Source organism: Glycine max, chromosome 17 (assembly GCF_000004515.6).
Source record: "Glycine max cultivar Williams 82 chromosome 17, Glycine_max_v4.0, whole genome shotgun sequence".
NCBI classification, from domain to species: Eukaryota; Viridiplantae; Streptophyta; class Magnoliopsida; order Fabales; family Fabaceae; genus Glycine; species Glycine max.
This window is the reverse complement of record NC_038253.2, coordinates 9356004-9382355: the sequence shown is the minus strand read 5'-3', so window position 1 is coordinate 9382355 and position 26352 is coordinate 9356004. Positions and strand designations below refer to the sequence as shown.

Genomic DNA, 26352 nt, shown 5'->3' with positions numbered 1-26352 from the left:
CCATAAACTCCCATGTCAGAATTGAAATAAAAGCAAACAGAACTTATTTCAGCCAGCTGCAACAAGCTCGTTCAATTCAGTAAAATCTCAAACACAAACTAAAATTTACAAAATTTAGTTTACTAATCACGTACATAAGGCACTTGATCTAGTTAATTCTAACACTCTGCCAGACAAAATGCACGACTATTAGCTTGATTCCTCCACAGCCTCGTCTTTTTCTTTAGATTTCCCTTCATCTGCAATTTGAAAACCCTCAATCTTATGCGAAACCTCATCTGCAGTAACCTTCACCTTATCAACTGAACCATTTGCAGACACAGTCTCCGAGCCATCCAGGGTCAAGGGGCCAGTCTGCCATATTCTGATGGTTCCATCCTCAGATCCTGAGGCATAGGATTCTCCACCAGGAGAAAAACGAACACAGTGGACAGGACCATGGTGCCCCTTGTTGCATGCTGCCACACAGATAGATCATCAAAACATATACAAGCACAGTACAACATCAAAAACTAATGGGCCCAATAGCTTACCAATCTCATTCCCTGTATGGAAATCAAACACGTGAACCCACATATCTTCTCCCCCGGCAACAAACTTGTTCCCATACTTAGGTTCCAGAGAAACTGATTCGATAGTGCAGGGCATATCATAGCTCTTCACCAATCCATAGCTGGAAAACAAAGGTAACGAAGATTGATAAATCATACAAACAAATTTGGGTAAAGAGATAGACCAACACGGCTTGGTACTTACTAATTTGCATCCCAAAACTTTACAGTAGAACCATCAGCAGTTGTTATATAACGGCCATCCTGACTCACTTCAGCACTTGTCACAGATGACTTGGTTTCCAGTGTCTGGACTATTTTACCACTTCTTACATCCCATAACCTGTGAAACATCAACTAGATTCAGTGCAATATATAGTATCCAATGCTATATATATATATATTAAAAACAAGAAAGCTAGCACACGATTTACAACACAGACAAGCTTTCAGTATCAAATGGCTTAATGGAGGATATACCTGACACCTCCCATATCAGTACAAGAACTCAATATTGTCTGGTCACTATGAAGCCAGGCAACAGTTCTGACAGAACCAGGAGATTTATCCACTTCTCTGGGTGGTGCATCAGGCCGATTCATATCATAGATTCGGAGAATTTTCTCAACTCCCCCAGTAAGTAAAAGGTGAGTATCCTGCTCCCAGGTATAAAATATCAGTGAATTTCAAAATGCAAGTATTTGTAGGCAAAACCCAGATAAAGAACAAATATCCATTACTCCCAAAAGAGATGTATAAACAATTTCTATAGCAATGGCTTGGTATGGTAAAGTAAAAATTACATTTAAACAAACAAATGAGATATAAGATAGTGTTTGGATAATGGATTTCAAATTTCAAGAAATTTAAAGTGCATGAGAATTTGATTACTTCGATTATATTCTTTTTATTATAAAAAATACTGTGTTTGAATAAAGCAATTGAAATTTTTTGTAGTTCAATTTTTTTTTTAGATTAAGTAATTTATGTAAATTTAATTTTGTGTTATTTAAAATTCCTTAAATTGCTTCATTTTGCCTGGGGAAAAAATTCCTGTAAAATTCCCATCATTTTATTCTTTGGATTTGATATCCAAACAAGTCATTTTGAATGTATGATAATTTAAATACACTTAAAAATTAAATTCCTTTATCAGTTCCCCATCCAAACACACCAAGTCAATGGAAGAAGAAAATTCGTAGTAAAGGAAAAAATCTAAAATAAAGAGACATGCAAAAACTTTGCTAAAAAAATTAGACATTTTTCAAAGTAAAACCTTAGTATATTAAAAGCGTAAAATTTAAAAACAAAACAGATAGAACCTTACAGCTGGGATAAAAGTCATGAAACCAAGACAGCTATTTGTAATATTAACATTAGGATTTAATAAATTATAGGCAAATGACAGTGTTAATATATCTATAACTCTTATTCCCCTACCCCATTAGTATTTAGCCCACTCATTCCATGCTATCAAATCAGGAATTGAATAGAAAGACCTACTTAATTGTGAATCATTAGATTCATGATCAATTATTAAAATGTACAATATACTTTTAATATTATAAAACTGCAAGACTTTGTATACAAATAGAATAATTTCTTTATTTCCTTATGTACATTTATTATTTGGGATTGTCATATTTTCTCCCTCCCAACATCAATAATTATAACCTTCAAACAGAAACCCTGAAACAAGTGTTGTGTGGAATTAGTGTAGTGTTGTGCCTCCCCTCACTAGCTTAGCAAGATTTGATTAGCACTGAATGTTTGATTAACTACTTGATTGAACACTTAAAAGCTTGATTAAGCTTAATTGTTTGCAAATGTTTTTATCTTATGAACTTTTGATTTGGTCATTTATGTATTATTTTTAATTGCAATATCATACTCTGTAATTAAGGTTTGCTGTACTATGAAGTTGGAATGTTGGATATCTATTATTCTATAGTACTACTGCAGTTAGAAATTTTAATATTGTTTTTGTGTTTAGTAAACTCTTACAAGTTTACAGGTGCAGTTATGGACCCTTCACGAGTTTGCATAAACTCTCGAGTTTGACAACCTTGTGACCAAGGTTTGTGTAGTTGGAACTTGGAAATGCAACAGAATCAAAATTTCTAAAGTTCCAGCATGCATTTCTGGCAACAAAACAAATCTCCATGTCTTCTGTATGGATGGAGCGAGTATTTGCACCAAATCACATGAATTGAATCATGATTCATGAGATTCCAACTACCAGTCTTCCATGGCCCATTTATTTTATGCTTTTATAACTCATATATTGATATATTGATTTTCCTTCTCCAGAAATGGATATCAACAGAAATCATAGTACTCAATCAGTATGAAGTTAACATTGCCAAATCTACCTCAGAAAAAGCACATGCTCGAGCAATGTGCTTATGCTCAAAAGAGTGCAATTCATCTCCAGTCAAAGCATCCCAAACTTTCCTGCACATTAAACCAAAGATAACTAGTAAGCTTGTAATCAATGAATTATAACATTGACAATACAATGCACTACATTAATTGCAGGAGGATCTAAATAGATCACGCTACTTGTATGTTGTAACAAGCAATGCTGAAACAAAGGCAAAGAAAAGAGTGACTCTCATGTACTACTGAAAAAAAAGCTAATGCAAACGTCAAATACGTTGCCAGGAAAATCTATCTGCCAACACTACTGAAAACTGATCAACACAAGAATACTTCAGCAAAACTGCCATAAATTATGGTCATGAGCCAAATGTAAATACTAAGCTACCATGACCGAGGCCAACAAAAAAAGTGTGCGAGAGAGCACAGACAAGCAAGGAAACAAGTTTACAAGTAAAGCCAGTAGTATGAACTCAAATAAATGGGATGAATCCCATTGCCCATTGAATCAACTTCACAGTCTCTTTCAGCAAAGGCAGGCGATAGGTCAGTGTGAGCTAAATTGCCAAGTAGCAAGACCAATTACACATAGGACAGTGAGTAAGCTTAGCATTGAAAAAAAATGACATACGTTGAGAAATCAGCAGAAGCAGTTGCAGCACGTAAGGCACTGGTATCCAAGCAGCAACTCCACACAGCACCTTTGTGCCCTTCAAATGTTCCAATCCAATCTCCAGTCTCTCCATTTCTGAGCATAGGACTAGAATCTGAACACCAAGCAAAAACTCAACATCAAATCTTCCACTACACGCATACATAAAAAAATCAGTGCATAAACACATGATTTAACTGCGTCTCACAGTAGCGGTAATACCCTAAATGTTTATTTTTTTTTTCATTTTTCGATATACATTTAGGAATCGAAATCTGAGGAGCAGGCACCAAAACAAATCCAGAATAATTTCAGATCCATAAAAAGACAATGATTGTTCCGAATTTAAAGCTGAAAAAAAGTAAAAGTTACCCTTGCTGGCACTGATGAGGAAAAACCCATCGGGCGTAACGGGACTGTAGAAGAGATCAACCACGGGGCGAGAGTGTCCGTGGCACACGAGGGGAACTGCTACCTTTTTCTTTTCCATTCTCCGAAACTATTATTATTATTATTCGGATAGCTCAAGCCTAGTTAATTAATCCAAAGAAAAAACGAAATAGTAATAAATATAAAGGAAGATTTATGTGATTTTTTTTTGTGTTACGAAAAGATTATATAAGAGAAACCCTAAAACAAAAATCTACGATTTTCAGAACGAAGGAGAGGATGACTATAGGTATATTGAATGGTAAAATGGGTGTATTGTTATTGGTATGGGAATTGCACACCAGACCAGACAAGGGAGCAAGACCTAACCCTGTGAACTGAAAATGGTAAAAAGGAAAGAAAAGAAGAGAAAATAATGTGATGTATATAATATTATAAAATAAAATGGGTAAAGATGGAGAGGAGGAAAGGGTGAGGGTGAGGGTGGAGGATAGGCACGAAGCGAGGTTACGTTGGGTTTGGATCTGGCCTTTTCTACTGTGTCTATGGTTTCTCGGATGGAATGGATGGAGATGGTGGATTGTGGACCCCACTCCAAACACCTACACGTAGCCAATCTCAGTTTTCTTCTTACGCAGTCATTTGGATCTGGCTGGGTGGCTTTAAGGCCCAACCATTGTCATAGGAAGGCTATACTTTATTTCATAATTCTTTATTGTTCTGCTTATATATTTTTTATTTTTAAATATTCGTTTTAAATTAAAATATCTATCACCTTTTTATTTTTATTTTACATAATTTTCTTAATACAAATTAAGATCATTTTTGGCATAAAAAAATTGTCTTCTAAATACATTAGTAAAGTTCGTTTGTATTATCATTTAATTTAATTTCATGTGATGTTTTTTCCTGTTTTACAAAATGTATTAAACATAAAATCAAATCGTATGCTATGCCTCACTCTAACATTTTTATCACAATACTTGACATTGCATTTGATGTGTAAATAAACTTTAATATGGAAATTGTTTAATTTTATTTAGAAACTTTTTTATCCTTAATTTCACTTTAATATAAACTTTTTCAGATAATGATAGTCTACTTATAACATCATTTGTGAAAAATCAACCATTAATACTCATATAACAATACCTTTCACTATTTCCTTAATAATGAGGGTTTACAATTATTTGGAAAAGTGATCACCATCAAGGAAGATCGGTGGACTACACGAAACATTTCTAGTGATCACTTGTAAAAACTCTAGTAAAAAAACTCAAGACATTCAAAAGAATAAAAGTTTAAAGTGAAGCAATACACATGACATTGTTGGATATACCTAAACTAAACTATGACTTTGAGTTTACTTTCTTTGTTTCATTATTTTTTGCCCCAATATGCCCACAACTTTGACAATCAAAAGAGCTTAAACCTAAAAAAGATTGAATATTTTTTATCTCTCAAATATGAGTAAGTTTGTTTTTGCCCCCAAGTGTTTTTCATGAAATTAAATAAATCTCCCTTTAGACCATGTTTGATTCTAAGCAGAGAAATTGAGAAAATAAAAGTAAAAGAGATAATTTGAGAAGAGAAAAATGTAGAAAAAAAAAGTTGAAAGTTTAGTTGTTGTTTTTTTTAAAGAAATAGATGAAAAATAAGATAAAAAAGTAAAATAATCAGACAAAAATACAACTATGTCCTCGCAATTATTCTTTTTAGTTTTCTTTCCACAAATTTACGAGGATAAAAATGTAAATATATCATTTTCACAACGGTAGCAGGAAAATGATTATGTGTTGTGGGATAACTTAACTTATTTCTCTCCTCAGTGTCATGCTCTAAACGAAGAATCCTGATTTTTGTCATTGGTAAATTAATTTTTCACTTATAACAAATACAACCTTAGTTCCTTGTCATAAACCATATACACGTGATTGACGTGGCTAATAATGTCCATGTATGTATATCACATGCAAATATTGAATATTTTTGTGCAATATCTTCTTATATTTGCTTCTCATTTGTTTACCTTATAGTTTGCAACTTAAATAATTCTTCAACTTATAAAGTTTATGCTCTAAAGTAGCTCAATGTTATAATTATTTTTGAAAAAAAGTTTAAAATTATTTTCTTAGTTTGAAAAAAGTATATAAGACGCTTATAACTATAAAAAAACACCCCAACTTATGATAAACACCAAGAGTTGACATTTTTCAAACTTTCTAAATTAGCTTTTTACTAACACCTATATACATTTTGATGGTTTATGTATTACATTTCATTCAAGTGTGTGTAAGCATTTCCTTAATCTTAACCTTCTTGTGATTCCCAACAAGCATAAATAACCTCAAGATTGAATAGTAAATACGCCATATATTAAGTTACCTTTATTCCTTCGCGCATGCTTTTACTTTATCCATAAAATTGATTAAAAAATACATTAAATGATAAAATTAGAAAATCAGTAAAATAAAATAAATTTATAAATTATAATTTAGTTAAAATAATGTATAACTTATAATTATTTTTTATTTATTACATATATCTTTCTTTTTTGAAGGTAATCTTTTTAAAGTACGGTTAGATAATAAACGTGAACGCTTGGCAAAATGATGTCATGGGGTTCCTTTTACAAACTTATTCTCAAAAGGGGTCCCTTTTTAAACATATTCCTCAAGGGGTACGTGATATCACCGTTTTCATCAGCGTAATCCCACTGTTCATGTCAGCAAAAAAAAATTATGTGTGCCAAGTGTGTTTCGCCATCATTACTGACGAAACACACTGCTTGCATGGCATGCATATCGCCAACTCCAACTGCGTAACACCACTACAGCAGCATTGTTCATGCAGAAAAAACATTCATGTGCCATGTGGGTTTTACTAATGGTAGCAACGAAACACACTATGCATGTCAGCGGCATCCCCATGGCCATGCCATATATCGCGGCACCATCCAGCATAGGTTCCACCAGCAGTATTGGCAAAAACCATCCCCATAGGTTCCGCCATCTGTATTGGCGGAATGCGTGTCACTGTACGCTTATGTTTTCCCATGTTCATTTTCCCTTTTGATGAAGTCTTTGATTTTTACAGATGTTTCTTATGTTTCGCCTTCTCTTACATAAATTTAATTGAAATCTTAGAATGTCATTAAGTGTTAACTTTAACTTTCTCTAGTCTTTTATCATTGACAAAAGTTAATCCAATTGATAAAATATTAACTCGTATTTTTTTAAAAAAAAAAAGTCTAATAATCTTTCATATCTTGAAAGAACGTAGGAAATAAGTATTAAGTCAGTAATTTTATTAAAAAAAATTTTTAAGAGTTTTTCTTTATTGAAAATGAGTTTATATTTTTTTAAATTTCTTATTTTTTTATCTATCATTTTCATTTTTTTTAAACAAAATTTTAATAGAAGTTATTAATAATTAAAACAATCTTATATACAATATATATTCTTTTTATCAATCTAAAATATAATTCATATATCTAAAAAATAAGCTTACAATAAAATAAACATTTGACCTGGATTAAAGCACAAGTATATTTAAAATTACGCATGTTTACATTTTGGGCCTATACATAAAAAAAAAAAAAAAAAGTTTGCAGCAATATGTACCAGAAAAAAGTTTGCAGTACTAAAGGAGGAAGGGATATCTCCATTAGTGTAGTTTGTTTCAAAATATTATCGTAGGATGAGGATAGGTAACATATAGCTAGTTACCCAGGATTTACGGTCACTATTATGCTGTTAAAGTGCTATACTTATACATCATGAAAAAAAAAACTTATATTTAAACTACTTCCCTGTTTTTTATTTTGGTACATTATAACTAATTTTTTTGGCTCTCCAAGTTTGGGTTTTTTAGACCCACTATAACACAAATCTTCAATTTGGAGTCTAAAGTTCCTTTGCCTCTCTCTGCTCTATAAGATATCGAACCAGTTCATCTCTTATATAAGCTTAACAAGTATTTTCCTATTTTTGTTAAGTGATTTAATGTTTTATAAAAATATAAAGGAATATGAAATTAATATAAGACGTTTTTTAATTGTATTTTGTGACTTCCTAAAAATAATAAAGGATAAATGTGTTGCATTTGATTAATTGATTTGTCTTTATGTATAATTATAATATACTTTTATATTTTGTATATAATTTCATTTATTAAAAAACACATACAATTTTTTTTATCAATAATTCTTAATTTTTTGAAATTAATAATTGTAATTTCCAAGTACTTCAATATAAAGTTTATAAATCATATAAATAATTTATTAACTATATACTAGTTTATAATTCTTTCAAGTTTTAAAAATGTTGATATATTAATAATAATTTAATTATAATACATTGACACTTGATAATATAAATATTTTTATATTATTATGTAATTATAAATTGTTACTTAAAAAATCTAATTATAAATTATGGTGTAGGGTAAAATTATTGACTTTGTAATGATAACTATAAGAGTTATATATAAAGTTATTTCTAATTTGAATTAATTTTTTTTTTGATTAATTAATAGTTTAAAATACTTGGTAGTTCGTACCTTGGTTAATGAGATATATTGCCGATGTGATTTTGACTTGGCTAACTAAACAATAAATTGTGGGAGGGGCCGCTCGACAGCTCACATTACTGTTGTTATGCCTCCATCAACGCAGAATATCCGGTCCAATTTTATTTTTTTATGAAAAAAAAGGATGAAGAAGAAGAAGATACTAGTATTTGTGAGGTGACAAAAAAAAATGTAAGTAGCCTTAAATAGGGGTGATAATAGGTTAGGTTAGGATAGACTTTCAAAGGCATGAGGCTAGAATCTTTGAGGCATAAGTCTACCTATAGCCTACTAAAGACTTTTATTTTGGTTCGGCTTACTTTTTTAAAAGTCCATCAAAATATTAAAATAATTAGAAATATAAAAAGACACATGACTCACACCTAAATTGTAATTAAAGTCCTTGATTATAGGAATAGAAGTTATGAAGAAGTAATCAAAGTCTGATAGTTTCAAAAAAAAATTAATTGTATCCAAAAAAAATAATATTATATATTAGTACCCAAAAATAATATAAGTATATATATATATATATGCCGGTCTATCAGGCTTATAAGACATTTTATTAAGCCTAAGCCTGATCTATTTAATTTAATAGGCTTTTAAAAAAGATTGAGCCTAAGCTTTTAATTAAATAGACCAGTTCAAATCCGGCTTTATATAGGCCAAGTCGTAGGCCTTTGTAGGTCGACCTAACCTATTCCCATCCCTAACCTCAAAGGAACCGAGCCCCAATTTTTGACAAGGAATGAGCTGATTAAAAATATAAAACATGATAATTAAACTAAATTTAACTAAACTTATATCTTATATTTTAAGTTGTCTGTTGATGTTTTATGATATAAAAATATCATAATGTTAAAGGTTTTGTTTCTGATACAATAATAAATTTCACATTTTTCGAAGTTAAAAGCAATTTATAACCAATTAACTTTATTTACTTTTTATCAATTAGACACCCTTACAAACATGGGAGATCATCAAATTTATTTATTTATTTGAAGAAATGGTAGAATGAAAAGAGTAAATGATACTCTGAATATTATCGGACAACACCCCCAGTGATATTTCTCATTTATTTATTTGAATAATTTTAGTTGAACATTAAAAGTAATTTCTAAAATAATCAATGGGTACACATGAATATTAAAAAATAATATATAAGTATATGCTTAACGAGTACTCACATAGATAATATGCGATTATTATTTGGGTATATCTTATTTCTTTGTCATTTCTACCAAGAATTTGAACTCATACGCATATTAAAAAACCAAAATAGATTGTTTAATGATAAAACTAAAACAAAATATTTAATTAAAATATATGATCCTTTGGTGGATAAATCGAAAATGGTTTTTCAACTTCAATCCAATATGAAAAAAAATAAACAATACCATTTTAATAAACTATTTTAGTCTAATATATATATTGAATCAACTATTTTATGAACGACCTTCTCTAATTTTAGTCTAGCTTCTTCTTCCCTATCCATAGGAACATATTCAAGGGGGACAATCAAGAGCCTTTCCCCCCTTCCTCTCTCTTCATTACTATAATATGTACATATGCTATCATATATTAAAATATCTTCGATAAAAATGTTTATATGAGATATTTAATTTAAAATAATATTGTTTAATATTTTTTTATTAGAGTGGACATTGCTTATATAAACTATCATTGTTCAATAAATTTATACTATAAATAAAATATATTTTTTAGACATTATAGGACCCCAAAATTAAATTAATTTCTTATTTAAAGAATCTTAGTATTGAAATGATTAATTTAATGTAAAATGTTTAAATCTATATGAAGTTATAAGATCTCACAAAATTATAATAAATAATCCATCTAAATAATTATACATGGTAGATGTTGTTACATGTCATTGTTTAATAACAAAAATAGATAAAAAAAAAACTGAATATTTTTCTGTGTCAGTTTAACTTGGATATTTATTAATTTTGGACTATTTTTACCAGTTTAAAAATATGGGGGATTGGTTGGAGAGAGTGATTGAAGTAGACCGGTTTTAAAAAGAGGGTATTGAGTGAACCGTTCTGGTAAATATGTTGATGACATGATAATGATCTATCCAAACTTTTCTGATCGCACAAATATATATGGAATCCTTCAAGTCATTATTCCAATCAAGCGCGTCCTCACCGGTCCACCGGTCCACCGGTCCCACAGGACCATTCTAAATTAAATAAACTTTGACTTCCACCGGAATAAACATTTTTATATAGTATCATTGCCATTGCCGTTGCCATTGCGATCCTCATGTCTAAGATCATGTCAGCACCTACACTTCATCATTTCTCTTCTCTCTTCACCCTTTTCATAGTTTTGCTTCACCACTCCAACGCTGACGTTGGCACCGCTTCTCGTTACTCCCCTCCATATTTACGTAAGTGCCCTAGCTAGCTAGCGCTGCAGTACGTACATATATATAATGTTGTTACATAAGTAAATACGTATATCGATATATGTCTAATTAATTGTTGTATATGTATCCTATATATATACAGCATCCGGGTGCTACGGTACCGAAGCGACGCAGTTTCCGTCGAGCAATCTTTTTGCGGCGGCGGGAGATGGAATATGGGATAACGGAGCTGCGTGTGGGAGGCAATACCTAGTGAGGTGTATAAGTGCGGAGCAACCTAGGACTTGCATTCCAGACCAGAGTATTCAGATTAAAATTGTTGATTACGCTGCCACTGCCGTGTCGCCGGCTTCCGCCGGCGGCACCACCATGGTTCTTTCCGATAAGGCTTTCGGGACTATAGCTAACATGTCTGCCACCTTGATCAACATAGAGCTCCAACAGTAAATTCCAAATCTCTCCCTATTTAATAATTAATTTCTATTTATGTATACATAGTTTGACAAAATGGTGTTATATGTTTGGTTGCAGAGTGTGATAAATCTGGTAATTAATTGCTACATTCCGTCTTCGAGAGTGAAGTTGCCCTATCTTCAGTTTGATTGGTGAATGATTTGTTTTTGTGTCTGGAGTTGGGAAATTCAATTATTGTTGTTATTATTTTGAGAAAGCGTGTGTGTGCAAATTCGTAGTTTTTGCTTTATTTTTTATTTGGGAATTTTCCGAGAGGCTGCAGTGTTTTTGGGTGTTTGTAATCGAAAGGAAATTTCCTGGATGCTCTCTGGCTTTGAATGATTCTTTGCCCGCCCATGATTCTTCTTCACCAATAATACTAGTATCATGTTAATTAAAGTGCGATTGTAAAATTATTAATTAGTCGTAGAAAAAGCATTTTCCTTCCTCTACATCCGTTTAATGAGAAAAAAAAATCTCAATTTTTTTATTCTCAAATATCAATATTATGTTCAAAATATTTTTCATTTTAAGAAGAAATTTGTGTTTAATATTAAATTTAAACGAAGGATAATTTTTTAAAAATAACACAATGAAATAAATTAAATTTCTATACGAAATCTTTAATAGTATATACTAATAGATTCTCTCCGTTCCACACTTCCACTAGTAAAGTATAATACTAACATTTTAGAAACAATATTTTTTTTAAAATTAGTTATGGTTTTAGAAAATTAATAAAGCATTCAATATTTTTTTTTCATGGAATGCTTTTGGTGAGAGTAGTTATTGTTGTGTAGTAAATAAATAAAACATACAGATGGGAGTAAAAAATATATTAGGACGTTACATAAAAATATATTTTTATTAAATCTAATATATTAATTGCATTTTTTAATACAGTTAGATAAAGTAAAACAAGTTGAGTATTTAGTAATCATTTCCCGCATGAAAAAATAGTCATTCTCAGCAATATTATAGTTGATAATGTTATTCTGGCTTATATTTAAAAATGAATTTGATTTATAATTTTTTAATATTCTTCAAAATAGTTTTAATTTTTTTAAAATAAATAAATAAAAATAGAGCTTACAAGTGTCGTAGACATAATTTTTCATATTTTGATGAGAATGTTACTTTTTCATCCCTCTTTATGAGAATAAAATTGTAAGAAGACACAGGACAAATGAAAGTTGCAAGTTACAACTCTCTCAGCCCCAGGAATAATAATATCTATAAATTATCTTTTAAAGTTGATAATAAGTATAGGAATGCTACATTTCCCTGTTTACGTTTTCAAGGAATGTATTATTGGTTATGTTTGAATAAATTAACTGAAAAATTAGCTTAAAATTTAAAAAATTAACTGAAAGTTAGAAAACTTAGTTGACAAGGGAAAGTTTGAAACGAAAAATTTAACAAATTAAATTAAAATTATTCAATAAAATTAGTTATTAAACTAGCTAAAAAATGTAAAATAATAAAAAAATAAAATTATGATTTATTTTTAAAAAGTAATAATAAAAATATATAAATATATCGATGATAAAAATAAAAAAATATAAAAAATTTAAAACTAAATATTAGCGTTTTAAAAAATATTATTTAAGTAACATTTCAAAAAATATTAAAAAATACTAAAAAATTATTAAAAAAACTTATTTATCAAATAAGTAAATGAGCTATTCAATTAATAAAAAAATTTAAAAATTAACTAAAATATTTTGTGAAACCATAGTTAAAGGTAAACAGTTGATTAATGCAAAACTTTTTTTATATATATATATATATTTTGGTGGGTTATGGTTCATAAAGTATTTGGGAAGAAAAATAAATGTATATGGAAATAGAGTAAAAAACTTTAAAAAAATAAGACGATACTTTAGTTGTTTGTAAAGAGTAAAACTATTTTTTTTTTACTTTAGAATTTATATGACATTAGCACGTTATCACTTAACCATAAAAATTAAAAAAGTTGATTTTTTAAACAGGGTTCTGTCCCTTTTTTGAAGATTATCATTTTTTTCTAATAGAGGTTATTAACAAGATTAAATTTATTATGTATAGACAAACGCACCTGTTGCATTTGTTTTAGCATCTTGATATAGTAGAAGACTTTTGATTTTCTTTAACCGCGGGATATGTATGCCCGTTTATTATTGTATCATTTTGAGTTTAATATAATTTACATTTTTTTCCCAAAAAAATGTTAACAAATATAATTTAAAAAGTAAGATCCGCCAAAGTTTTAATGATAAACTAAAAGAAAAGTCCAAAAAAATTAGGATGTAAAAAAATATTAAACCCGAAAAATTATTTACAAGAATTATTGTTTGATCATCGTGAAGAAGAGTGAGAACACTGAACATTTTAACTAATCAAATTAAACACTATCTTTGGTTTTATTTTGTTATTGCTTATCTATACAACACAATCTTTTAAAAAAAATACAGTAAAAAAATATTGTAAAAAAGTAAAATACATAACATAATATTGTAACAAAACTAATCAATATTTATTAGATTATTTTATTTAAGTTTAGCATAAAAAAATAATCAAACCAAGCCATTTTAATTGGTTTAGTTATTTTTCCTTTTAAAATCAACTTTTGATTAGTACAAAGTCAACGCCAAGACAGGAAGTAGGTTTGCGATTACCATCATTCAATTCAGCCTTGTATTTACTTGGTGAAATTGAAGAATCAAGCACAAAAAAAAATCCAAAACAGTACCTTGCCGTTTATTATCACACAAGACAGCATTACCCTTCTATTGTTATCATCGACATTCTTAACTCTTAAGAACTGATTCACCAACGACCCCTCTGAATTTCAGGTACCTTATTCCTAATTAATTCAATTGACCCATTTTCATTCTCAATACTGTATTTCATTGCACCATCAAGGACCAGAATTTTATGATCCCCGTGTTAGGTTCCGCGATATTGTGTTGTTAGGGTTTTCAATTCTTATCAAAACCTGCTTGATCGAACAGAAACTATCAATGAAGGGGGAAGTGCAGCTTCAGCCTCCAGCGGTTATGCAAAACCCTAGTGATTCGGACCCTTTGCTCCATAACCAGGAGGAGGAGGAGGAGGATGAGTCACCGGGAAGCTCTGGTGAGATCAAGAATGAGGAAGAAGACGTTGAGGCTGGATTACTCCCCTGTTGTCGAATTTGCCTCGAAAGCGATTCCGACCCAGGTGAAAACTCCTGCAAAAGATTTCAAATTTATGCCCAATTTTCTCATTTTTTGGGTGGAATTGTTAAATTGCGAAATATGGGCATTTCCCTGTAAAATTATATAAGGACTTTATAAGGTAGTGGTTTTGGAGAGTGCAATTAGAGTCCTTAAAATATGAACCAGTAAACCAGTGTATCTTAGCATCGTAATTGGTGACATTGTCATCAAATACTGTCGTTTTGCTCCCCCCCGCCCTCTTGCGAATCTTATTAGTAGAATTGTAGTGTGCTATCAATGAGATTGGAAAATTTAGTTCTTCTAAGGGTGTATTTTTACAACGTGATTCTTGAAATCATTAACATTTGAGTTGTTTTTGGTTAATGAAAGGGAACATTTGGTGTTCAATAAAATAAACTGGGCTAAGGAAAGAAGGAAACTATTGTCATTTATTTAAAATGCTTTCTGTTGAGTGCGTTCATGGTGCACTTACCTCCCATTCCAATATGCTATATTTTTTCAACATCTTGTTGATTAAACTTAATAGACAACTCAACATTTTATATGTTGAAGTTTCTCATTTTCAGCACTAAATCAATAATGTGATTAGAAGAAGACCGATGATCTTATTCGTCAAGCAAAAAATTGGTAAAAGATAAACTGATGATTAAGTTTTTTATCATCATGACTTGGGCTTATCCTGTACCCATTACACTTAACCCATTAACTCATCAGATAAATGCTACATGATGTTAGCAAACAACAATATGGATGTTATTCTTTGGGCTGTGGAAGTCTTTAATCTTCATAAAGCTAATTGGTGTTTAATTTTGTAGAGGATGAATTGATATCTCCGTGCATGTGCAAAGGGACCCAACAGTTTGTCCATCGTTCATGTCTTGATCATTGGCGCTCAGTAAAGGTGTATACTTTGATGTTGGTCTTGACGCATAATTTCAACTGATAGTATAACTTGTTGAGATCAAATGATAATTTGGTGAACTTTTTGGTGCTTCATAGGAAGGATTTGCCTTCTCACACTGCACAACCTGCAAAGCCCAATTTCATCTTAGAGTTGAATCGATTGAGGACAACACTTGGCGTAAAATAAAGTTCAGACTTTTTGTGGCAAGGGATGTTTTCCTTGTTTTTCTTGCAGTACAAACTGTGAGCATTCTTAATATTCCTTATCCTTCATATTTAATGATTATGTTTTCATTGTTTATATTAAGCCATCCCAAAGAGATTTTAATTTTGTTTAGAAGCTCCTCAGCTCCAAGTCAGTCCTACATCTGTTATCATGACGAGTTGTTATTTGTTATAAGTACTCTTCTTTCAGAAAGATGGTGCTTATCCTGTGGGATTAACAAATTGAGCTTTAATATTGGTATTTGGTCAGAATAGTATCCATAAATGTTTATTTTGCATTGGCCTAGGAACAATTAGATATATACGTTATGATTGTGATGGAATGAGTCTGGTAAGGAGACACCAATTGATATAAGATGAGAGCATTTCAATTTCATTAGTCCTTGAATTATTAGGAATTTTTCTGTGGTGATATTGAAATGCTTTGCCATTGTTGTCAAACTCTTGAGTAAACTTGTAGACACTTGTGAGTTTATGATTCTAGGTAAAAAGAACAAGTTAACTCGCCGAGTCACTGTCAAACTTTTTTTTCTAGGACAAACTCATGTAAACTTGCATAAACTCAAGTCAAAATGCGAGCCAACAAGTTTGAAATCAAATGTAGTTTTTGCCCCCCATTGACTCCACAGGGACAGTGTTTTATGCTTCTTATGTATTGTTTTGAAGCCAATGTAAATGTAATATATTACTAGGGCTCAGATGATTTGAAGAAATCAACTCTTTTTCAAAATGTTTCCGTTCTTGGAACTTATGTTTTTATGAAATTAGGTTGTTTTGGTAATTTATGTAGTTTGAACTTGTTTATTATTAATGTACTATTACACTTTATTTTTGTGGTTTACTACTTTGTTTTATCATGCAGTTGAAATGTTGAATTATTGTTGTATTAAGTATTATGTTATGCATGTATGCCATTAACAGTGTTTTTTAATATTAGGTAAACTCTTACAAGTCTACGAGTCGAGTGTATAGAAGCCGCACAAGTTTATTTTAACTTTCGGTTTGACAACCTTGTGCATAGCTAATAAGGGGATTGGTTGTCAGTCTTCTATATTCACATTCTTGCATATTTTCCCTTGCTTGTGTCAATATTAATAATTTAGGCCTTGTAAAATATTTTTTTATTCGCACTTTTAGTTTTGTTTTGATTTGAAATGTTTTAAAAACTGATTTTGTGATGTATCTGTCTATTTGTTTGGCATATATTGTCATATTGTGTAATGTTCATTTAGGACTTTATCTAATCTATGTTCTATTGAATTTTTCCAGGTGATTGCAGCTATTGGTGGCTTTGCATACATCATGGACAAAGATGGTTCCTTCAGGAACTCGTTTGATGATGGTTGGGATAGGATACTGTCAAGGCATCCTATTCCATTTTATTATTGCATTGGTAAGCTTTTATGGTTATGGAAGTTATTTGCTTTTAGCCAATGGCCAAATTTCTCCTGTATATTTGTCTGGGACCAGATCGTCCAAGATACATGTAATCTGCTTTGATATTTGCCTCATCCTTAATATTTAATGTTAACCTTGAAGAATATTGCAAAGAGATTATTGTTCATCATATATCTGAGCGGAATTTGGATCCACTCATGTTAGACGTCATGTTGGAGAGAAAAAAGACACAAAACCAGACAAGTTAAGTTTGATTTGAATTAGACTAAAAAATAAGTAACAAGAGAGAATCCAAATCTATTAGTTAAAAATCATTAATATGAAAAAGTAGAAATCCATCCGTGTTTATTGATTTAGAAGGGGGGAAAAGGAAGCACACACTGTTAAAAAGTTACTTTTACCGCGAGTAACTTATTCTCTCTTGAGTTATTTTGTTTGCATGTTTCTTAAACAGTTGATTGTAATATCTAATCAAATTTCATTCATTGGATCTATTTTAAAATTTAGTTAATTAATCATTGGTGTTAATTTTTCTTTGAAAAGGAAAAATAAATTTCATTAACATAATAAATGTCAAGGCAACAAACTGTAACCAAGACATTTAAGGCTCTAGCTCTTGCTTCCTGTTCATCTCTCTCTCTCTGATGGTTTATATTTGTATGTCAGGAGTGCTGGCCTTCTTTGTATTGATTGGGTTTTTTGGCCTCATACTGCATTGCTCCTCCCTCAATAGCAATGACCCCAGAATGGCTGGCTGTCAAAACTGTTGTTATGGATGGGGCATCTTGGATTGCTTTCCTGCATCAATGGAGGCGTGCTTTGCCCTTGTGGTTGTTTTCGTTGTCATCTTTGCAATTCTTGGTATAGCTTATGGTTTTCTTGCTGCCACCATGGCCATTCAAAGAATTTGGCAGAGGCATTACCATATCCTCACCAAGAGGGAGCTTACAAAGGTAGTAATTTTTTTATTTTTTTTTTGCTGAGTTTTACAAAGGTAGTAATACCGTAGTGCTATATTGAATGTCCGTGTTGTTTTATCTTTCTACTAAATAAAATCATCTGCCTGAAATGGTTTTCATATTTCCTATATTTGATACTTTCTATTTCACACACATTCATTGTTATAAATATTTTTACAGGAATATATAGTAGAGGATCTTGGTGGCTGTTATTTCCCACCAAAGTTGGACCCAGAACATGAAGGTCGCTTGAAAATGCTCAAGCTCTTGTAATTACGGAGCACACACCTGTAAAAATGTTTTTGAATGATTTATAAGTATCAAGTTGATGCTTTATTTGACCGTTACAGTCTCATGATTAGCAACCTTGTTTGCTAGTGCTTGGAAATGGTTTATATCATTGTTTTTTTTTTAAACAAAGAATCTGGATCCTTGCCAGATTCTGTATACTGGAAAATGATGAAAATATATGCTAATATTTGTCCATACACCAGGATATACCTATAATGTATCCATCGCAATTGTCATATGAGTAATGAAAAGTGGATACCTCTTCACTCCAAACAGCTTATTAATACATATAATTTCTGTCTATCTTTTTTTGTATCACACCATATGACCTTTATTTTTTTTATCGACAAATATTAATGGATAGTTTGTTAGTTTTGCTAATAGAAAGGATTAAACTCTCTCTTTTCCTTTTATCTTAATTGCCAAACCAACTTTATATCGCCCATCATATCATATCAGTTCTTATATTCACATTTTTTTTCTCCTTTGCTCAATAGATGTCAAAAAGCTTTTTGGTATCTGCCTATCACTTTGGGGTGGAGGGCCAATGCAATTGTACATGCATACCCATTAATGTTATCGGCAAATAATGGGGAAACGAAAAACTTAATATCTACAAGTCTTGTGTAGTTTTAGTATGTTGTGAATTGTTATGATTTGCTTTTTTCCGTTTTTATTTTGTGGTCGGGGAGAGCACATGGCTAGTGGCTTAAAGAGTTGTACTGAATTGAATTACTGATGTACTTCTCTTGCTTTTTAACCCATTTGATAATAGTGCTCAGTGCTGTATCTTTTGTGGCCTGGTGTACTTGCATCAATTTAGAAACCTGCCTAATCTATCATTTCTATGACTGGAACACTCCCTTGCGTCACACTTACCTCTTGGCAGTAATTGCTAGCTTCCAAGTCAGTAATTAGAAGACAGTTTCGAGCCGAAAAGAAATGGAAGGGAAAGTTAAGTAGTAGAGTTAGAGACAAAGAGATAGGGGGGAGGCAAGTCACGCAACCATGAGACGTAGGCAGAAATATATTATTTCACATTAACCATGAGAAGAAGGCTAAAGATTTACAATTGAGAATGAGAACACAGATGAGACAGGAAAAATAAAACAATTACAATAACAGTAAAGACGTTCCTTATATGCATTTTATATATGCACGCCATTGGTTAGTGGTGTTGCTGGAGCTGCACGATTGGATTCTAGCACCCTCCACTTGCACCAAGAAAAACAAGATGGTCACCATCCCTAATTATCTCTATATCTTCAATTTCACCTCCATCTTTGCATACAACCTTATTAGGATAGAAACCAAATTTCTTGGCTCCAATCTCAACTAGCTCTTGAAAGCTTCCAGGCAGTAAAACAAGCTTCCCAACAACCTCACCCTTCTCAGGACAACTAATTATAACTCTAGTTGGACCAACTGCACTACTACTCTTCATACCATTCCTTGCATTGTTATTCATGTCAACAGCTGAAAGCAGGTACTTTTCCCCATTGTGTGCTGCTGACAATATCCCGAACAGAGAGTTATGGTAGTTGTTGCTCCGACGCCTCGGCCGGCTCTGGTTTTGGCTCTGGTTCTGGCTCCAAGAGCCATCAGTTCCATGAAACGATCCATCAAGAGGCAATGTCATGGTTGGCTCACTTGTGAACCTACCAAGGTACTTGATCTTGCTATTCCTCACCGGAATAGCGACGGAAGAATGGACCTTAGGCTCCCCAATGGAATCAAAAAGGGCTTTGATTTCTGTATGTGCCTGCTGATCTGCAAGATCTCTTGGGGTCCAGCCATGCTTGTCTGGCATGTCAATACTCGCCCCGTGATCCAAAAGGAATTTGACAGTCTCAACGTTGCCTTCAGAGACTGCAACGTGCAAAGCTGTGGTCCCTGTGTTGCTGCTGTTTGGAAGCGTGATATCTCCTCCGTAGCGCATTATTTCCTTCAGCAAGTTGAGGCTGTTTTGTTCAGCGGCAGTACATGCAAATTGGCCCACATCCCCGCATTGCAAATTTGCTCCATTCTCTGATAACAGCTTGCTCATTGATTCATGTCCTCCCACTATAGCCTCCCATAGTGGCACATTACCTTCCAAATCTGCACGTAGAATAAACGTACTAAGTTTTTTTCTTCTTTTCTAGATGAGTATGAGTATTTGGATTAAGAGAACAGAAAGCAACTTCTTCGTTTATTAATATTTTATTCACGTAGCAAACCACGCCATGCATATGCATGTGACAATAATATTTAGTTATTTTATTTTTAGGGGGGGGGGGGGGGGGGAGAGGTTGTCAGGGACATGAGTGTTAGAAAGTCAACGCAGATTCGTTTGATTTACATCAATAATAATTAATTTCTCATATAATGACTTGATTATTATTCTAATATAATATTTGAGGCAGAATTTAAACATATTTTAATTAGTTTAAAATTATTTGACCAAAATCTATAATAAAAGGAGATATAATCGTGGGATGAGCTGTGTGGATTTTGGACAACTAGACAAGATTGGTCTCCACTCTGTTTTTAAGTTATGGAACACCCCCTTCCCCAAAAAAAGTTATTTAAATAATTTGAAGACACTTTTTATTCAATATTCATAACACTAACATAATATTTCACTTAAATGATGAATATTAGAAAGAGAATGTGAACTAGTATACTACTAATATTAATAAGAATTTTTTTTTATGTTCTCAACTTCTATCATATATATCCAGGAACTTGGTCCAACTAAGACGGAGACTTCTATATACTTTTATTTGTATAAAAAAAGAAAAAACATGTACACGTACATGAACACCAAAAAATAGTTATAATTTTAATTAAATTTTTTATAAGGCAAAAGAGGCATGGTTAAGTCTTCATTGGTGACCATATGGCTCTCCGACTTCCTATTATAGAATGTTTATTTATAATTAGTTAGTTGCTGACCCTTAGAGACTTCAGTTTTCAACTAGGAGACTTGTGCATAATGGAGACACTGCCCTATTTTTAACAAATGAATAACATCATCTTCTATTATTAGTTATTACATGGCCATGACTTTTTTCCCTTTCTAATTCCATGTGTCTTGCTAAGGGCTACTATGTTAACAAAAATATTAATAAACAAATCCAAAGAATTGCACATGGCTGTTGAAAATCCAATGATATTAAATTTAGAGTATCGCGGCCTCATCAGGCACTACACTTTGGGGAAATCCTAATACAGGAAAGTTATGTTACTTCTACAAGAAAAGGAATCACACACACTAACGTCCTCATCAGATATAAGCCATCGTCTATTTATTTAAATTGATTTGATAACATCAGGATGATGCTAAATATATGGAAGTTTTGGAAAACAAGAAATAAACGACTTTTATATTTTTAATTTAATAAATGTTTCCTTTTTCGATGAAAACTTTCCATTTATATCTCTTCAATACAATACTATCATCTAATGTTTTAAAAAAAAACTTATTTAAATAAACATTTCATACCGAGTCTAGAGCAGTGGGACTAATGTCTAAATGTGGCAGACTTAAAATAGTAGAGAAGAATACAAATACTTATTAATTAACTTTGAAATCCTGTCTTACTAGTAATTGTCATGCCTAGAAGTCTTCATCTTCCATCATTCTTCAAATTGGTTGTATATATTCGTATCTAATCTTATACTAATTTTTAACGTTTGTCTAATAGTGTAACCAATGGAAATTAAGAGGTAAGAAATATTATCTACCTCTAATGTTGGGATCCGCCCCATAGTCTAACAGAAGCAAAACACAGTTCTGTTTTCCTTGAGATGCCGCTATATGCTGATTTTGTAAAAATAAAAAATCAGCACTATGAATTAGAAGGTGCAAAAAATAGTATCCAAAGAGAAGGTCAAAATGAAAATTATAATTATTCACCCACCAAAGCTGTCCTTCGATTGTTGTCGGATTCATTTGGATCCATGCCTCGTTTGAGTAATTGATGCAACAACAAGTCATCTCCTCTTGCTGCCGCAAAGCACACACTCACTGGTAGGTCCATCCTACCACGAGCTAACATGTTCTCAATATCCACCAAAACTCCCTCCATGATTGGATCGTTGATCTCTTTCAAATGCTGCACATCATAATAAGTCCACATACATGAAAATTACTGAGTGCTCTGTTGAATCTGTTGAATGTACTTTTTAACATTAAAAAAAAAATCACATTCTATTATGTTTGAATAAATCTTGTATATATATGTATGAGCTAAACCACTTGGCCAAATTTATTTTACTTGTGAACAAAGGTCTTTTTTATATACCATGGAAAGGTTGTTAAAAATTAATTTAAAAACATACAAATGTCTTCTCAGATATTACCTCTAAACATTTAAATTTTGAAAAGATCTGAACCCAGGGGATTGTCTTACGACAATTCCCATACGCACCAAGAATGCCGGTTTTGAAAAAGATCTTTTAGAAGAATAACATTAAATATATTTTTGTAAAACATGTACAAGGCTTAGGATATGTACTATAATTTTGTAAGGCTATCTAGATCAGAAAAATGTGCAATTAATTCATTATCAACATTCAATGAGTGGTAATGATGTTATGCTGACCTGAAGGAGATTATTCATTATTATGGTTCCATCTCCCACGTTGGCCTGAACAATATTCAAGAACGTAGTACGGTTTAGCCTGAGCAACTGACTTAGTCGCTTCGTTCGAACTGTGAAAAGCTGTGGCTTATAACAAAGCACACCAATCTCACCACAAAGATCACCAGTTTTGGCCTCTCCAACAACCTGAAATCAGTTATTACCAACATCAATAAGATTTAGTTTCATATTTTATATTTCATCACTCTTTCTTATAATGTATTGATAAATGAACTTGCCTGTTCAGCCCCATTTTTAAGAACTAGTAGTTCCTGTCAAACAATTAAGACATTAGAAACCACAGTTTGTAAACAATGTTTCAGAAGAAGAAAACCTTCATGATCTGTCACAATCAAATATTGTCAAAATTTGAAAAGCAGCTATATAATTTACATAAATAAGTTGGACAATTACCACGGCACCAGTGACCAGTATATAAAAGTCAGTGGGGGCTTCGTTTTGCAAGATAACATCTTCTTTGGGTGGAAAATATTCTGCTTTCATCTCTGACACCTTTTATAGTTAGTCAAAAAATTAAGGGCCCTCAGTGCAAGTTGAAGATTAAAATAGATATTTAACTAACAATTACAAGCTGGGACAAAAAAGTTTTGCAATTACCAATTGAAAGAGCAAGTCATTTGAAACCCCATGAAACAAGTAGACCTTGTCAATCAGAGAATAAAAAAGATAATGTGAAATGCTCGATCTGATGGCTTTAGGAAGAGAATCAAGTGTCTCTTGCTGTTGCAACCCTTCTGAGTCTGTTCTATACTTCAAACACAAGTGTGCAAGCATTTGGTCTTGCAACCGATGTGGCAATTGGTTCCTTTGGGCAAAATTTGAGGCAGCTTGTATGGTATCCCTCTGAGCATTGAGTAAAGTCATATATAAGTTTTACAAGTTCCTGAACTTAAAATCACTAACTGGGACTACATCCTAGTACTTACAAATTTTCTGGTTCGACTTGTGCCATGGACAACCAAGTTGGTCATATTACCAATCAAATATGCTGTTAAACCCAGATTAAAGAGCATATAAAAGACGTCAAAGATCATCTCCCTTGAATTCACAGGATGCAAATCTCCATAACCAACAGTTGTTAAGGTAGTAATGGACCAGTAAATAGATGTCACGTATCTTGACCACAAGCTGTGTTCAAGGAAATTATCCATCGTTGCACCAATCCATGTCTTTTTGGGATCATGATAACGAGCAGCAATAAGATAATAGAAACATGCAGCACAATGGACAGCGAAGAGGGTAACCTATACAAAACATCACTCACGCAATCAGTCTATTGTTCAACTTGTCAAATTCATTTTCCTTATTAAAAGATTAATAAAATTTTGGATACTTACAGCAATGAGCTTAGCGCATCGAACCCAAAAATAGTTATAATTTTTGTCCTTCTCAAGCCTATAAAAAAATATAGTATTATTCACAGTTACAAGCCACATAAATGAGAAGCAAAAATAAAATATCCAAAACATCATTTTATTGGAAAGCTATCAATATTACCGAGAAAACAATGCACCAACTCTTCGAAGACGCCAAAGCCTAAGCATGTTGAATAGGCCATAAGATTGAAGAGGAGAAGGTGATATCTTTTGTACAAGCTCAGAAGGAATGATGGAGATAACATCAAAGGACAACCAAGTCCTTGCATATTTCCAAGCAATTTGTTTTCGGTCATCCACGATCAAATAGCTGCTTTTGTCAATGTAAGCCACGAAGAAGGTCAGAACTATATCCACGAAAAAAAATCCATTGACAATGTTATCGGTTATGGAAAGGGGTGCTTGTGGTTTCTTCAGGAATCCGAATTCAAAGGGAGAAACCCAAGCAGTGTAAACCACCAGAATAACAAGGAAAGTTTCCCATATCCTGCAAAATCCAACAAATTTTAATTACTTATTAATACTCATCTGGGTTATAGAAAACAGAGAAAAGAAAGTAATTTTTTTTACACGAAATGTAAGTTGTAGTTACAGAGTCAATAACAAAACATTTATTTGGAATTACTATGTATTATCCTTTTGACATGTACACTTCTTTTCATTGGAGTCCAATCCAAACTCTTCCATTGCATGCACAGTCTCCACCAAACCGTGGACGTTTCAAATCCAAGGAAACAAAGTCAAACTTCATAGTTTGACTTCTGCCAAGTGGAAGATTGTGGCCCTTCCTTTGAAAACTCAATTTCAACAAAGTAAACAAAAACCAAATATGTAACTATACGTGTTTTTTAATGGATTAACTCCGTGTGTCAGACCGTGTGAAATTATGTAACCGACCTCCAATGAGATAAGGTTATTGTTGTTGGTGTATGATGATTTTTATTGAAATGGATAGATCTCAATGGAAGAGCATTTTGCAATGAAACTATTATTAAAAAAGATAAAACGTAGAAGAGAATGAAAGTGGGGGTGATTTTGCTCTTTTAGGATCACAAGAAAGAGAAGAGATCCAGTGCTGTTCAATCTGGTTTGTGAGCAATGGAGAGAAACCGACAAGGAATAAAAAACACGGAAACTCGTCAAAACAAAAAACAGAAAAACATTAGCATTTAGCAAAATTCTTGAACAGTGGGGAAGACACGGAATCGAAAAAGGAAAAAGAATTTTATTTTATTTTATGAATCCTCATACCTCGGCATTGAGAAAGGAATGAACGGCTAAAATACTTTCAAAAAGAAGGATACGATAATAGAATAAAATTAAAATAACAGCATCTAATGAAAAAAAGTGTAACACAACAACAAACAACAACGAGGTTCCTTCAGGGAGAAACAAAGAAATAGCAGCAAATAACACTAAAAGAAAAAAGCGAAATAATGAAGCTCTGAAAGTAATTAAGATGATTACAGGAGATATAAAATGGGTTTGGTGGAGAAAGGTAGAAGACTAATAACAAGTAAGATTTGACGATGAAATTTAAAAGAGAGAGAAGAGAAGAAAGAAAGAAACCTGTAACGGCGGTCATAGGGAGAAACAATGAAGGGCTTGAGCTTAAGTCTGCGGTTACTTTTGGCTCCAAGGGAAGGTAGTATCCCAGTAGAGAGACTGTAGTGGCTGCCATCTCTAGACAAGTCAATCTCGTCTTGGCCGCACACCAACATTTTGATGCAAAAAATGTCCTGTTACTACCGAGTTTCGGTCGGCATGTTATTGATGAAGCGGTTCTGAACGTGTTTTTTTCTCTTCTTGGTTGGAGAATGGCAACGAATCAAAGAGGTCCCGTGTCCTTTATATATACACCAGTCCCCGCTTCATGCTTTTCTTATTACTATTATTTTTTTGAGGTCACTGAATACAAAATTAAAACAATCAAACACTTATCATACAAATTAACTTTTATGT

At 32.2% G+C, this 26352-nt stretch overlaps 4 protein-coding genes across 6 annotated transcripts; 2 read left to right on the top strand and 2 right to left on the bottom strand.

Annotated features, from left to right (window-relative positions):
• Nucleotides 1-21: 21 nt before the first annotated feature.
• LOC100782712 (serine-threonine kinase receptor-associated protein) lies at nt 22-4657 on the bottom strand. The gene is made up of 7 exons (XM_003549738.4): nt 3955-4657; nt 3562-3697; nt 2924-3005; nt 1032-1207; nt 757-894; nt 534-673; nt 22-458 (listed from the first exon to the last, which is right to left on the bottom strand). Exons 1-7 carry the CDS (start codon nt 4070-4072, stop codon nt 190-192), a joined length of 1059 nt encoding a protein of 352 aa, XP_003549786.1. The 5' UTR covers nt 4073-4657; the 3' UTR covers nt 22-189.
• A 6161-nt stretch (nt 4658-10818) lies between these two features.
• LOC100306489 (uncharacterized) lies at nt 10819-11784 on the top strand. The gene is made up of 3 exons (NM_001248845.2): nt 10819-10957; nt 11079-11379; nt 11468-11784. The coding sequence occupies exons 1-3, from the start codon at nt 10831-10833 to the stop codon at nt 11472-11474; spliced, it is 435 nt and encodes a 144-aa protein (NP_001235774.1). The 5' UTR covers nt 10819-10830; the 3' UTR covers nt 11475-11784.
• Nucleotides 11785-14032: 2248 nt separating this feature from the next.
• On the top strand, nt 14033-18678 carry LOC100782178 (C4HC3-type ring finger domain-containing protein). Of its 3 annotated transcripts, none has more exons than NM_001351598.1 (7): nt 14033-14223; nt 14383-14590; nt 15405-15490; nt 15589-15735; nt 16987-17110; nt 17782-18068; nt 18255-18678. In NM_001351598.1, exons 2-7 carry the CDS (start codon nt 14392-14394, stop codon nt 18345-18347), a joined length of 936 nt encoding a protein of 311 aa, NP_001338527.1. In that variant the 5' UTR covers nt 14033-14223; nt 14383-14391; the 3' UTR covers nt 18348-18678. The 3 variants fall into 3 exon arrangements, with proteins under 3 accessions (NP_001338527.1, NP_001242276.2, XP_014624794.1); NM_001255347.2 differs by having other exon boundaries at nt 14322-14590; XM_014769308.3 differs by lacking the exon at nt 14033-14223 and having other exon boundaries at nt 14238-14590; nt 18255-18638.
• Nucleotides 18679-19523: 845 nt separating this feature from the next.
• Nucleotides 19524-26147, bottom strand: LOC100781642 (potassium channel AKT1-like). Its single transcript, NM_001317502.1, is given in 11 exon segments — nt 19524-20465; nt 22095-22170; nt 22271-22465; nt 22955-23140; nt 23233-23265; nt 23408-23506; nt 23612-23857; nt 23941-24258; nt 24352-24409; nt 24512-24877; nt 25960-26147. Coding segments are annotated over 11 exon segments (2628 nt in total). The 5' UTR covers nt 26112-26147; the 3' UTR covers nt 19524-19566.
• Nucleotides 26148-26352: the final 205 nt, after the last annotated feature.

Bases quoted from the DNA above. Each gene is read 5' to 3' on its own strand.
- LOC100782178 (NM_001351598.1), top strand. From the start codon at position 14,392: ATGAAGGGGGAAGTGCAGCTTCAGCCTCCAGCGGTTATGCAAAACCCT. The intron at 14,591-15,404 runs GTGAAAACTCCT...TTAATTTTGTAG, and splicing joins CGAAAGCGATTCCGACCCAG to AGGATGAATTGATATCTCCG. The intron at 18,069-18,254 runs GTAGTAATTTTT...ATATTTTTACAG, and splicing joins CCAAGAGGGAGCTTACAAAG to GAATATATAGTAGAGGATCT.
- LOC100306489 (NM_001248845.2), top strand. From the start codon at position 10,831: ATGTCTAAGATCATGTCAGCACCTACACTTCATCATTTCTCTTCTCTC. The intron at 10,958-11,078 runs GTAAGTGCCCTA...ATATATATACAG, and splicing joins TTACTCCCCTCCATATTTAC to CATCCGGGTGCTACGGTACC.
- LOC100782712 (XM_003549738.4), bottom strand. From the start codon at position 4,072: ATGGAAAAGAAAAAGGTAGCAGTTCCCCTCGTGTGCCACGGACACTCT. The intron at 674-756 runs GTAAGTACCAAG...TTTGTTTTCCAG, and splicing joins AAGTTTTGGGATGCAAATTA to CTATGGATTGGTGAAGAGCT. The intron at 459-533 runs GTAAGCTATTGG...TCTGTGTGGCAG, and splicing joins CCATACAGGGAATGAGATTG to CATGCAACAAGGGGCACCAT.